Source organism: Pteropus alecto, unplaced genomic scaffold, assembly GCF_000325575.1.
Source record: "Pteropus alecto unplaced genomic scaffold, ASM32557v1 scaffold38, whole genome shotgun sequence".
Lineage (NCBI taxonomy): Eukaryota > Metazoa > Chordata > Mammalia > Chiroptera > Pteropodidae > Pteropus > Pteropus alecto.
In genome coordinates, this window is record NW_006442512.1 from 4,822,072 (window position 1) to 4,837,095 (window position 15,024).

The 15,024-nt window shown below is 35.8% G+C and overlaps 1 protein-coding gene across 2 annotated transcripts; it reads left to right on the forward strand.

Moving 5' to 3' along the window:
• The first annotated feature begins 1 nt into the window (after position 1).
• THAP10 (THAP domain containing 10) lies at positions 2-12,782 on the forward strand. 2 transcript variants are annotated; one of them, XM_025040381.1, is made up of 4 exons: positions 2-421; positions 577-719; positions 11,222-11,369; positions 11,479-12,782. In XM_025040381.1, exons 1-4 carry the CDS (start codon positions 22-24, stop codon positions 11,673-11,675), a joined length of 888 nt encoding a protein of 295 aa, XP_024896149.1. In that variant the 5' UTR covers positions 2-21; the 3' UTR covers positions 11,676-12,782. The 2 variants fall into 2 exon arrangements, with proteins under 2 accessions (XP_024896149.1, XP_006922730.1); XM_006922668.3 differs by having other exon boundaries at positions 169-719.
• The last annotated feature ends 2,242 nt before the right edge of the window (positions 12,783-15,024 follow it).

Below are 15,024 nucleotides of genomic sequence, written 5' to 3' on the forward strand. Positions count from 1 at the left end.
AGGCTGGCCACTTCAGTAGCTATGACAACCACCACTTCCGGTCCGTGCCTCTTTACGGCCCACCTCAGCTCTGCCCGCGCGAAATTTGTATCTGCCTGTAGCCAACTGCTCTTGAGGGAGGGCTGCGGAGTAGAGGAGGAAGACATCCTAGAGCTGGGAACCCTCACATTTAGGGCCTCAGTTCCGCACTTCCGGTGGCCGGAGGTAGAGGGAGGAAACGGGCCCGAGGCGGCGTCGACTGCCGCGCGCAAGACAGAAGATCCTGCTCCCCGGCTCCAAAGGCCACCACTATGCCGGCCTGCTGCGTGGCCGCCCACTGCGGCAACACCACCAAGTCCAGGAAGTCTCTGTTCCGCTTCCCCAAGGACCAGACCGTGCGGCTGCTGTGGGACCGCTTCGTGCGGGGTCGCCGCGCCGACTGGTACGGGGGCAATGACCGCTCGGTCATCTACTCTGACCACTTCGCTCCGGCCTGTTTTGACGTCTCTTCGGTGATTCCGAAGAACCTGCGCTTCTCCCAGCGCCTGAGTCTCGTGGCAGGCGCCGTGCCCACCCTGCATCGTATGTGTTCCCCAGCACCTACGACGGAAGAGGAGGGAGACCAAGCGGGCGACCCTGAAAAGCGAGGGAAGCCGCAGGCAGTCAGGCATTCAGAGGCCGTCCCGCGTCCGGAGTCCTATGCACTCCTCCGAGCCAGGAAGATGGCTGCGGCTTCACAGGTAAAAGGACACCCAGGAGCCCACCGAGGGTGGTGAAGGACCTTCGGACTGTGGCTGGGTTCTCCACTTAGTGTCTCTTTGGGAAAGTCACCTCACCTCGAAGGTTTTCCTTGTGTCTTACCTGTAAAATTAGGTGTGTACTTTAAAGGATTTCCAAGATCCTATTTAGCATTAACACCTATGTACTCCTCCCCCGAAAACGCAAACAAGCTCTCACTGTTGTCCTTCAGGTTGTAAAGTCGCCGGCACTTCCGTGTCAGAATTTTTAAATAGGAAGTTTTATTTGAACATATGTCAAGGAATTGGGTGCTTTAAACTTTTTGCATAACATACTACACAAGCTTGAGGAAATGTCAATGATATATGTCAAATGGTGGGGGGAGGGGGTTGGAGAGCTACTGTTGAAGATGGTGCCTGCTGTTAATCCCTTCCCACTCCTAAACTCTTTTGACTGTTACTAGCTACCTTTAAATTAAACGATCCTAGTAAGATGAATTTAACCCTTCTTGCTTTCATCTGCCTACTTTCTTTATCCTTATAAGTATTGATTACACTTATTTTGCATCTGGTCACTACTTTTTCTTTCCCACTTCCCATCTTAAAGATTTCCTAGCCTTCTTTGAGATAATGAAAGGTCAGCTCTATCACTGTTACATAGATTAGGTTATGACACTTAATTGGATTTAAAAAGTATTCATTTCTACAAATGAGAACACCAAAAAGTGCCCCGTATGTCAGATGGGTACTAGACTTATCTGAGTGATCACTTCATAAGTTATATAAATGTCTAGTCACTATGTTGTACACCTGGAACTAATATGTCAACTGTAATAAAAAAAAATTTTTTTTAAGTTTTAGGTGACCTGTAACTAACATTTTGGCTTTGAATATATAAAAATATTCATAGAACTTTAGAGCTGAAGAAAACCTGAGTGTGCATCTAGTCCAAACTCACAATTTCTGAGTAAGGAAGCCATTCCAGGAGACTGATAATTTCCTTGCTCTAGATCTGATTACCAGACCAAAACTCTGCAGTACCAACCTGTTTAAACATTGTGGTGGTTGCTTAAGACCCTTTAATGTCATCTTGCAATCACTAGGATAAAGAACAAAATTATTAACACAATCTGTAAGTACCTGCGTGCTTTTTGTCCTCACCTACCACACCTGTTCTATCCAAGGCCACTGTTGTTGCTCACTGTGCACCAGTCCCGCTGACCTTTTCGTTGTTTCATGCAATACCCTGGAATTATGCCACTCCCGTTCCCCATCATCATTACTTAAGTCTTTTTATGTAAAAACCAGCTCAAACATCCTTCCCCTTTGATCCCCTAATTATATCCTCTCATTCTTCATCTATGTCATATAGCACATATAATTCAGTAGCACTCATCACAGTTGTCATGAAATAATTATGTAGTTTGCTTAATGTTCGTTCCGCACATTAGAATGTAAGCTCCATGAGAGCAGGGATCACATCTGATTTGTTCATTATTGTATTCTCAGTAGCTAGAACAATATTTTGCAAATATAAGGAATTCAATAAATATTTGTGGAATGATTATGTGACTATAAGAACATTTTTGTGTGCTATAATAGAATTTTCAATTCTCTGCCAGTTTCCCTTCCCACCAAGCTATATGCCACTCAAGACATCTGTCCTTTCCTTGAACCACGTGTCCACCATCACTACCTACCCACCCTTTACCCAAGCACATGTATGTACATCTATATGTAAATATATAGTAAAAGATAAACATGTGTCACACACCTTTACACCATTTTTTCCCTCATAATAATACCACCTAATCAAAATTGTGGTGAAGAAAAGTCAATCTAATGTAACATAACACCAAAGATTTTATAATACAACAAAAGCTAACTTGAGAAGTCCAGAAGAGATATCAAATCTGTTTTCCAATTAGTAAGTATATCCAGCCAACATTTCTAATAATCCATATTACATTAATATACTTGTGGAGTTATGTATGAATTTTAATAGTAGTTTAACAGTATATAAGGTAAAAATAAAAGGTTTATTTAGAGTTGATAGTAATAAATTTTTGGCCTGGTCTAGATTGAGAACCTCAATAACATTGCTAAGAAAGTTTGCTTGTGCCTCAACTGGCTCCTAACTCTACTTGCTGTTTTCCTTTCCATTTCTAGGACCAACTGACTAAAAGTCAAATTTCCAGTCATTCTACATGTATCAGGCTATTGCAAACCATTCTGGGTGCCTTGTGCTATATGTAGATAAATATAAGCACGAATGTCCCTATCTTTAGGGAGCTTGAGGAAAGATTATTGGCCACCTCCAAGGAAGAAAGCACGTTCTGAGGAGCATTGTACAGTGTCTGATATTTTGCTTCACAAAGCAATGATTATTGTTTTTCCTTAACTGTTAAATCTGCATCCTTGTTTTTTTTATTCAACTGCATCTTTTAAACTTTAATTGAAATACAGCATATATACAAGAAAGTGCACAAATCTTAAGTTATTAAATTATCACATACTGAACATGTATAACCACTACCTAGGTCAAAGAAATAGAACATAACTAGCAACCCAGGAGTTCCTATATCACCCCAGCCCCAACCCCTCCCAATTCCTCAGAGGAACCAAGTTTGCTTTTTTTTGAACTTCATATGAATAGAATCATACTGTAGCATTTCTTGTGTCTGGCATCTTCCATCTTCGTTCAACATATTTGTGAGATTCAACCATTCTGTTACATATAGCAGTAATTTGTTTTTCATCATTACAAAGCAGTCCATTGTATGAACATACTAACAGTTTTAAATCTGTCGTACATTTGAGTTGTTACCAGTTGGGGGCTATTATAAGTAATGTTGCTATATACAATCTTCTACATGTACTTTTCATATGCCTACACATTTCTGATGGTTATTTACCTAGAACTACCGGTACATAGTATTATATTAAACTTTGTAAATAATACCAAGTAGATTTCTAAAATACTTGTACCAATGTACACTCTAGCAGTAGCATATGAGAGTTTATATTGTTCCACATAACTTGTCTGCACTTGGATTGTCAGTCTTTTACATTTAAGTTCTTTTGCAGGGTGTGTGGTGGTGGTTTGCTTTGCAGTCTCATTTTGTAAATTAAATTAGTAAGAAAACACTTTTCCAAATGTTAATTGAATATTTGGATAGCCTCCTTGATGATATACCCATTTTTCTGTTGGATTGTCTTTTTCTTGTTGATTTAAAGTTCTTAAATTCTGCTACAAGTCTTTTGTCAGTTAAATATGTTTTAATATCTTCTCCCACTGTGGCTTGCTTCTTTAGTCTTATAAGTGTCTTCTGATATACTGTACTTTTTCATTTCAATGTAGGCCAACTTACCAATCTTTTTCTGTATGCTTAATGCTTAAAGCATTCTATATTGTTGTTTATAAACTTATCGCTTTTACTTTTTACATTAAGATCCACAGCTCATTCAGAATTGATTTTTGTGAATGTGAGGTAGAGTTTCATTTTTCCCCATGTAGAAGCAGTATCTTTCATTGGAAAGACTAGCATTTCCTTATTGCCCTGCAGTGTCAACTTTGTCATAAATCAAGTTTCTATATATGCATAAGTCTGTTTCCACATTTTTTAATAATCAATGCATATATATCTGAATAGGTCATGCATACACATTATACAAAGTAAAATTGACACAAAAGAATATCAAGTGAAAAATATTTTTTGTCAAATATGTGGTAACAGAAATAAATCTAACTATGGGAAGTGAACATACAGTGTAAATATATATATGCCTTATTGTTAAAGTGTACAGCTGAAACTTATTGGATTTTGTTAACCAATGTCATCATAAAAAAATAAATAGAAAAGAAAACAAATATTTAAAATAAATAAATAAATAATAAATAAATATCTTTCCTACCCTTTTGCCCTAGCCTTGCCCTCTCCCAGCTCCAACCAAGGCCTCTCCCTAGAGATAATCACTCATTAATTAATATGTTTTTAAACAGTATTTTGGTATTTTGCCTATTTCATTTAGTAAGGAATAATGGTATATGCCAGATTTACAGGTAAAATAAGTATAATAATAAAATAATTCCATTTTTGGCAGAAATATGTTTCTATGTTAGCACTATTGAGGGGTGGGGAGATTCTCTTCTCTTTTTCTGTAACAAATATGAAGCCCCTAAAGCACTAGGTAACTCAAAAACAGCATATACTATAGAAACCCGGGTCTTAATGCCTTTGACATGTTTCCTGTGTCACGGTCCTTCCCTCTCCTATCTAGCTTGACCCGGAGAATCCTGGTATTCTTACATGTGGGACATGTTTCTTAGTCTCCCCATTTTGGCTGCCTCCTTGTAACTGTTTCTATGTGTTAGATAAGACTCCTAAGTCTCCCAGTCTCAGTAGAGTGGCTTTATGAAGTAGGTAGTCTGTAAGGCCCAGTGGCACAATCTTCCCTGGTCATCTGAGCAAAGTGCTTGAGGTGTGTCCCTTGTGTGGGTTGTGGGTGCCCTCCTGTTATAGTTGAGCCTTGGTTATTGTTTGCATATTGATGGGAGGGATTGACCTTTGGGCTGATTAGTTGTGAGGATTGACTGGTGAAGGGCTGACCCTACAGAACAGGATTCACTTTAGGAGAGCTCTGGTACATGCCCAGTCTGCCCTTTGGGTGTGTCCTCCTCAGATACTACCCTGGGTGGTGCTGTGGCTCTGGTCCAAGCAGAAAACTGGATGTGCCCACCCAGAGGCTTCCTGGGAGGGGTCCAGCTGGAGGACAAGTTCAGCTGCAGCCTGTGCATTTCTGGGGCCACTTAGTAAGAGTCGCCACGCAATCCGCAGATGGCTGCCACTCATGTTGGGCTTATAGGTGCCTTGAGAGGCCAAGCCCAGAACCGAGGCCAGCTTCTGCTGGTGCAGAACTTGGGGCAATAAGAGGTGCAGGGCACACTGAGGCCAGCTGCTGCTTCTTTGGGTTTTGTGAGCCTTTGAGAGGTTTTAAGAAAGTCCACTACATGAGCCAAGACAGGCCATTTGTATGGAATAAACTACTGGAGGCAGTTTGGGTGGGACCGCAAGTTGGGAGAGGCAGAGTCTCAGGTAATTACCTGTGTTATCCAGGTTGATAAAGACTCAGATATGGCGCGGCCTGCATCTACACACTGGAAATGGGGAGGGCTCAACAAAGGAACAATGGATACTGACAATACTCTGTCTGAGAGAAAGCCAACCTGCCAGCCCTCGCCCTGAAGCCTGACAACTCAGTGTCTCCCCATAAGTTCCTGGCACTCTTTGAGCAGCTGCTCCAGTGCTGGAGCTCACAATGAGTGAGTCCATCGGCGAGTAAGTCCACATACGGGCCCTTTAAGAGGAACGCCTACAACTCCTGCAGCCCTAGATCTCACTCAGCCACAATCTCCACTGATTTTTCAAAGCCAGATGTTGTGGGGACTTCTTTTCCCAGCACTGGAACCCTAGGCTGGGAACCTAGTGTGGGGCTGGAACCCCTCAGTCCTCAGTGTGGGGAGAGGGCTCTGCAGTCAAGATAACCCTAATGAATTTCAACCGCCACACATGGCTGTAGGACCTGGCTGTTTCATAGCTCCTCACTCCTACCAGTCCCAAGGTGACCTCCTGTGTATGTCCCCAGTTGTAGGATTTCTGTTCAGCCAGATCTCAGGTGTTTCTCAGTGATGGCTGCTCTGTAGTTTTGTGATACTTTTGATGTAATAACGAGAGGAAGCGTACACAGCATCTACCTTCTACACCATCTTGACCAGTCCTCTCCACAGTTTTTATTTTGTTCCATTTATCTATTTGCCTGTCTTCACACCATTATCACAGTGCCTTAATTACTATGGCTTACATTAAGAATCAATAATAATTCTTAACCTTGTTCATCGTCATGGATGTCTTGGCTATTTTGAGCCCTTTAAATTTCTAGGTATATTTTAAAATTAATTCATCAATTTCTACAAATTATCTACTGGAAATTTGATTTGGACCGCATCATATTTATAAGCAAATTGGAGAGAAAGGACATATTGACTATATTGATTCTTCCAATATAGTGTATCCCACCATTTATTTCGGTTTTTATATTTCTCTTAAAAACATTTTATGGCATTCTACATGGAGGTTTTTAGATTTATTTTTGTTGTTGTTTTTGCTACTATAATTAGTATTATTTAAATTTTTTTTTCTATAAATATATGTAGATAAATTGATTTTTGTTGACCTTGTATCTAGAAATCTTGTTAAACTCATTTATTATTATAATAATTTGCAGATTCTTTTGGATTTTCTACATGTATAAAAATCTGCAAATAGTTTTTGATGTTCGTGCTTTTATTTCTTATTCTTCCTGTTGCACTAGAAACTCCAGTACAGTGTGGGGAACAGAAGAGGTGATGGAGACCCCTTCTCATTCCTATTTTCAGAGAGAAAGACTTTATTTAATATGTCACGATTTGATAAGATTTTTCTATAGTTTCTTTTTGTAGCTACTCTTTATAATAAAGAAATGTTCCCTATTTTTTGCTTTTGCTACAGATTTAAATCATAAGTGATGTTGAATTTTATCAAATGCTTTTTCTGAAGCTATTTATGATCATATATTTTGTTTATTATTCTCATAATGTGGGGAATTATATTGTCTGGTTTTGAAATATAGAATCAAACTTGCATGGCTGAAATAAACCCAATTTGGTCAAGGTGTATTATTCTTTTAATATATTGCTCAATTTGATTTGCTAAAGTTTTGTGCAGGATTTTTCCATTTGTGTTCATAAGCAAAATTAGTCTATACATTTTCTTTCTTGAAATGCCTTCCTCATGTTTACAGCCATAACACTCTGAACATGCCCAATCTTGTCTGAAATGCCTTTCTCAGGTTTTAGTATCAAGATTATGCTGACCAGTCTGGAGTTGTTCCGTCTTTTATCATTCTCTGGAAAAGTTTCTATAAATTGGCATTATATATTCACTAATAAATTTAGTATTAATATTTGTTTGAATTCACTGATAATGATACTTAGTCCTAGAGATTTCCTCGCGGTAAGATTTTAAATGATGGATTCAATTTCTTTAATAGTTATAGGGTTATTCGGAGTTTTGTTTTGTTTTGTTTTACATCCATTTTGATAAACTGTATTTGTCTAAACATTTGTCAGTTTAATCTAAATTTTCAAATATATTGACAAAGTTGTTCATGATAATCTTTTATATTTTAAAATTCTGCATGATCTGTAGTAAATTTTGCTTTTTTATTCTGTTTTTTTCTGTGATCTGCTTCACCAGATGTTTATCAATTTTTATTAATCTTTGCAAAAAATGAACTTTGCCTTGTTGATCTCTCTGGTATATTTTTCTTTTTCATTTATATTGTTTATTATTTCCTTCCATATACTTATTTTTTTCAGCTTCAATTTTTTTAATAGGTTCGATTTATACATTACTGAGATAAATGATTAATATAGACCTTTTCATATCTGTTTTTTCATTAATCAGACTTGTTAAAAAATGAAAACTTCATTTAACACTCACATATCCATATACATTCAGATGTGGTATTTCACACAAAGAATATGTTAAGGATAACTAACTTGCTTATGTGAAGACAAAATATTGAATTACCAAATATTTCCAACTTTGCCTAACTGCTTATATTTTTTAAAAAGATTTGAATATTTTAAAAATTATTTTCAAGCTATTTTCTTAGAATAGTGTTAGGTTCACTGCAAATTTGAAGGAAAAGTAGAGAGATTTCTTATATACCTCCTGCTCTCACAACTGTGTAGCCTCCCCCATTATCAGCATCCCCCACCAGAGTGGTACAGTTGTTACTACTGATGAACCTACAATGACACATCATTGTCACCCAAAGTCCTGAGTTTACATTACAGTTCTCTCTTGGTCCCTCTACTTTTTAAATCTTTATTTGCTGTTCTTCCTTAAATTCTCGAGGAGTTAAATTAGATCATCGATGTTCAGAATTTTTATAGTGAATGGCAGATGAGGCAACTAAGTTTCACATGCTTATTTCCCAAATGTAGAATTCAGGTGGGTGGTATTATTAGAGGGGGAAAAAAAAAAGCTCCTGAAATGGGGACATATTAGAAATATTTTATGTAATATTTTTGTATGATGTTAATTCTAATCTAAATTAGTCAAGCCTAAATAATATTTCTATACTATTATGTGCATTTAAGACCATAAATTCCCTTCTAAGCAGGCATTAACCAAATCTTACAAGTTTTAGATATATAAAATATCTTCTAATTTCCACTGTAATTTTATCTTTTGTTCATGGGTTATTTAGAAGTATATTTTAAATTTTCCAAACATACATCCATTTTGTAGTTATATTTTTGTTATAGATTTCGAGGTCAATTACACTGTGTACAGAGACTATACAATATGTGGATTTAATCTCTGAAATTTATTGAAGCTTTTATTAGGCCTAACATATGTCGGTTTTTATAAATGTTCCATATGCACTTGAAATATATTTGTGTTCTTGCAGTTGGGTACGATGTTCCATACATCTATTAAACATGTTTAAATTTCCTATATCTTTATGGAATTTTTGTCTACTTATTGTATCAGTTACTGAGAGAGGTATGTTAAGAATCATCCACTATGATTTTGAATTTATATATTTAGTCTAACAATTCTAATAATTTTGTGTTATATATTTTGAAGCTACGTTAGTTATATAGTACTGATATAACAATACCAGCTTTCTCTAGGTTAGTATTGGCATAGTACATATTTTTATATCTTTTTACTTTCAATCTTTTGTACCCATAGGGTTTAGGCATTACTCTGTCTTAAGTTGCCCCTTTGAAGAGAATGAATCTTTATTCCTTTGGCTGCCCCTAAGTTTTTCTCTTTGGTTTCCAGCTTTATTGTAATGTGCATAGATATGGTTTCCTTTGTTTTTATTTTGATAAATACAAATGATGCTTTTGTAAAACAAGTCTTAATGCCTTCTACTCATTTTGGTAAATTCTCAGATGTTATGTGTTCAAATATTGCTCCTCTCTCTTTTCCTGTGGCACTACAATTAACATTATATGTTTTACTTTTTCACTCATGTTCTAGTTGATTAATACATACCTGGAAATTCTGCTTCTTAACTTTTTAATATAAAGAAATAATGAGATATGCACACAAAAGATTTATGTTTAAAGATTTCCAATAATATGGTTTTAATAAATTACAGTATATCTGTACAGCAGATTGTTTGCAGCCATAAATTATGATGTAGAATATTTAATAATATAGAAACATGATATATTAAAGGGGAAATAGATTATAAAATATGATCCCAATTTTTTAAAAAATGCATAGAAAAAGACAAAAAGTATATCAAAATATAAAGTTATTATCTCTGGATGATAAGATTTTGACTAATTTTTAGAGGTTTCTTGTTTATTTTTTGCTTCTCTGTATGATGTAATTTTCTCAGTGATAAAATGTATTATAAAGGGAACAAAAATTATTTTTAAAAGTCTGATTAAATTACTAAAACTCCACTTTATCAGGCATATATCTATTTTGTAAAGGAATATATACTTATTCTAGACTTTATAATGCTTGGCTTAGAAGTAGATGTAGCCAGTGGAATTAGGCATAATTTTATAAACACAAATAAAGATAAGACAAAATTTTAGGTCTTCAGCAATATCAAATGTAATTATTCATGTTACAAAGGGACTCTTCACAAAAGTTTCTTCACAGTGTTTCTTCAACGTGGGTATAAATAGCCTGCATTACAGTAATCAAAGATGCCCACTAAAATATTTTTTCAGAAGTCTGAAGGCAGTTGCTACTACCAGTACCATAGGTAAAATTGCAAAGAACTATAATTTTGTTATCATTTCTCTTTTGCTTCTTATTTTTTCTTCCCACAGACCCTCTTATATTTTTCAGATATCTTTTCTTAGCCTCTTCCACATAATTTCTAAGTACTCAGTCTTATGTTACTTTCTAAGTATCTGAATCTCTTTTTCTATTTCTTACTTCCCCCACAAATCAAAATTTCATTTCATGTTGTAATTTTTCTCAGGAAAGCATTAAAACACTAAAGCCAATCATATTATCTTATTAAGTATTTCTCTGTAAGGTATAAAGGACTGATTATTTGGTTTTCTAGAATAACGCTACTGCTATGATATCTAATAATTTACTACTAGTAGTATTACCTCTACCAACTGTTGTTTTGGGGAAAAAATAATGGGTTGTAAGCCAAGAGCTTAATGGCTTATAGATTTCTACTTGGCCAGAATGCTTAGCAATTTCTGATTTAAAAATAGTGAGGAACAGTATGGCAGAATCCTTAAGAACTTGAACTGTAGAGCATTTCCTGAGTTCAAAGTCCAGCCTTCCTAATGTGACCTTGAAAAGTATTATCTATGCTCTTTTACTGCTTGTAACTTTTGAAAGATAGAACCATATAAGGTAGGCTTACCTTTGATATAATTCTCCTGTGATTTATATTTTTAGATTACATGTGAAAATGAAGTTATACAAACACAAGTCCATGCTGATAGTCGATCTAATGATGTAACTTCAGTACCTACTCACTGTAAAGAAGGCCCAGTGCATAAAAGTGCACAAATTTCTCTGAAAAGGCCCCCTCACTGTAGTGTGGGTATGTTTTGACTCTTCAATGGATTGATCAATTGAATTGATCTTTGTATATGAAAGATATATGAAAAGCTAAGTCTAATTCATAGGTAATTGTATTTTTTCTCTTTCAGGTATTCAGGCCAAAGTGAAAGTGTTTGGGAAACAGCTGTGTAATGCAGCTACTCAGACTGATGAATTATGGTCTAGAACTTCTTCTGTTTTTGACATTTGCTCCAGTGACTCAGAAACAGATTCAGACTGGGATATCAAGAGTGAACAGAGTGAATTGTCTTATGTAGCTGTGCAAGTGAAAGAAGAGACCTATTAAAAGCACACCAAACGATTTGATGTGCTATAGGTTTTCAAATCTTGGCTCACATAATTATCTCTTTGCTCTTGCAAATCTTTCACTTCAAGATAGTTTGACAGTTGAGTATCAACAAAATTTGTTTAGCTCTAAGGCAAAATTTTACCTGACTGCCAAGATAATGAAAATAATCCTGCCTACAACTCTCACCCCTTCCTTTCACCTTTTTTTTTTTTTAATCTTTTTAGTGGAAATCAGGCTATAAAATAAAATCGCAATAGCAACATTCCCAGAAGAAGATTAAGCTTTGAATATTGAAGCTTAGTTCAGAAGCAACACTCAAATAGGTCTTATTTGACATTCATGAGTTAGAATGTCATTCTTCTAAATAATTTGAAGATAAAGAGCAATAATAGTGAGCACAACTAAGTCTGATACTATTAAATGATTTGGGTAAAGCCAGGACATTTACCCTTGATTATTGTCTATTTTATTTATTTATTAGTTTGTCCATTTATAATACTATTAGATCTATGGATCATCCCTATGAGCATTTCTAGTGAAGTAATGGCTTTTATAGAAAATGTTCAAGGGGAATCAATTTAAATATAATTTCATATACTTAGATTACCTTGTTAATGAAATCTATTTGCATTAGTTCCTATTATAACAAATTAGCTTGATTAATTCAGATTGAAATTGTTAACATGCAAAAAAAAGTATTATATTTCTAATACTTTTATATCCCCATTTTAAGAATTAGGTTTTCCTCTATCAGTACCACTCTACTGAATTCTACATTTGGGAAATAAGCATGTGAAACTCAGTTGACCCATCTGCTCTTCACCAGGAAACTTTCTATGGCAATTTTTACCATGAAGTAATTTGTAAAAATGGTTTCTGAGAAACTTATAATTATAACTCTGGTCTTCTATGGAAAATAATAAAAATAAATGTCCATTTTACACCTCACATGTCTTGTTAGTTCTGCATGGTTGGAAGAACCTGCATGCATTTTATCCTCGAAGGTTTAAATAATACACCAAAGTGATTTCCTTCCAAAGCTAATTTCATGTCTGACTTCATTTTAATACAAATAATAATAAAATAAACAAAATATTAATAGAAGTTGTGAGCCTGGACAATGATTGTGTAAACACATAGCATTATTATTAATGCTGCTTTGGCTTGAATTTAAGTTGACTGTTTAATGTTTTAAGAGAGCATCATGTTTTAAAATTAAGATGTAAATCTTCTGAAGCTAAATATTATCAGTAACTACTTGTTCTTTGAGATGTGAAGCAGCCTATCTCCTTAATGCAAACCATAATGAATGTTACATGCCCCTCATCCCCAAATTTCACTGCCATGAGTTTACTTCATTTCTACATGTTATACAACTTTAACAGCCCTAACAGCACTTTATTGATTGATTGATTGATTAATTTTTTTACTATTCAGTTAGGTTTTTTCCCCTCTTACCAATTGAGAATACATAGTTTGTTGATTCATATGATTTTATAATGTATTGTGTAATGTTTTACTGTTGTAAAGTAAAACAAAACACTGGCTTTATTTTAAATATAGGATACTTATAGTTTATAAAGTACTGTTTATGCATAACATATTGTTATCTTAATTTATTTTACTACCAGACGCGTTTAATGGGGAAAAAGTTAGATTTACCTCAGTACCTCTTATATCATTCTTCATTTGTTTATTCAATAAAAACTTATTAAACATAGTTTGTGCCAGGCAAACTATTCTAGACACTAGGGATACATTGGCAAACAAGGTATACAAAGATCCTGCCCTCTTGGCTCTTATCTTTTAGTGGGGAGCCAGACAATGAGCTCAAGGAAATGAATGAATAATTTCAGATAGTGACTAGTACTTTGAAGAAAGTAAAGCAGAATAAGATGTTAGAACATAATTGAGATGGGAGAGAGGGTTTGCTCTTTAAGGTTAATCAGAAAAGGCCTCTTCAAGGAGACAATATATGATCAGAGAACTGAATGATCAGAAGGAGCAACCATGTAACTATCTGAGAGAAGAGCATTCCAAATAACAGGAACAGCAAATGCTCTGGTATTTAAGGAAGGGTAAGAAGCTAGGATATCTGAAGATAATGAACTAGGAAGAGAATGATAAGAGATGAGATTGGAGCCGTGTACAGGACCAGACCATGTAAAGCAGCGGTCCCCAACCTTTCTGACACCAGGGACTGTTGCTCTTAGGAGAATCTAATGCCTGTTGATCTGAGGTGTAGCTGAGGCAGTGTTGCTAGCACTGGAGAGTGGCTGCAAATACAGATGAAGCCTCTCTCACTCACCCACCACTCACCTCCTGCTGTGGGGCTCTGTTCCTAATGGGCCACGGACCAGTACCAGTCTGAGGCCTGGGGGTTGGAGACCCCTGGTGTAAGGCATTTGAGGTCACAATCAAGAATTTTAGTTTATTCTATGTTTAAATTCTATTTTAAATATTCTATGGATGGTTTATCTAGCAGTATTTATTTTTTATACTTAAACTTAATTTTAAACTTAATTGGATACACAAGTAAAAACCATTGGGCTTTAGGTGAGAGAAGAGAGACATGTCAAGAGTGTGTGAATGTAAAGTTTGTTCCATTAAAAATATTCTATGGGAATTCTGGAGAGCTGATGGTGGTGAGGGCGTCATTTTTTTTTTTTTTTAATCTTCCTAAATTTCCCCAAGAAAACAGAACAGTTCCTATTCTTTTAGTGATGAGGAAGCTTGTGTCAAATTAACCCTCCCATGGTTAACATGTATAAATTTTGGGAAAAATATACGAAACAACTTTGAGAGATCTTGGGGTATCAAAAGCTGGTAGAAATAGAGAATCAACCTTGAGAGAGGTGAACTGCAGTGGACGAGATATACTTTATGCATTTTTCTACCTGAGTGTACTCTCCATTCCATACTGTGAAGGGCAGCAGAAAACTGTAGTTTTACTGGCCTGAGGAGTCAGAGGTGAAAAATTAAGGGCTATTAGAGTGAAAAATGATGGGGCAAATCATGGAAAAGTGGAAACCACTCAGGAGAGAGACCAAAAGCTGCTTATGAATTCTACCTAAATTTTTGACTAATCACTGAACTACACATGTATTGCGTGGAGAGACCTCAAAGGGCCCAGTAGAAAGCAGCAGTTGGAAGCTTTAGTTTAGCTGCTACTCATCTTAGTAGAAACCAAATTTGGAGTTTGAGTCCATCCAAATTAACTGGCTGTTAGAACAAAATCTATCATGCTTTGGAAGAAGGTAGCAGAATTCATCTTCCAAAATGTCCAGTATAAAATTAAAAAATATTAGTCATGTGGAGAAATTAGAAAGTGTGATCCATAATCAAG

Coding starts and splice junctions, on each gene's coding strand:
- THAP10 (XM_025040381.1), top strand. CDS start 22: ATGACAACCACCACTTCCGGTCCGTGCCTCTTTACGGCCCACCTCAGC. Junction 720..11,221: donor AGATGGCTGCGGCTTCACAG/GTAAAAGGACAC, acceptor TTATATTTTTAG/ATTACATGTGAAAATGAAGT. Junction 11,370..11,478: donor GCCCCCTCACTGTAGTGTGG/GTATGTTTTGAC, acceptor TTTCTCTTTCAG/GTATTCAGGCCAAAGTGAAA.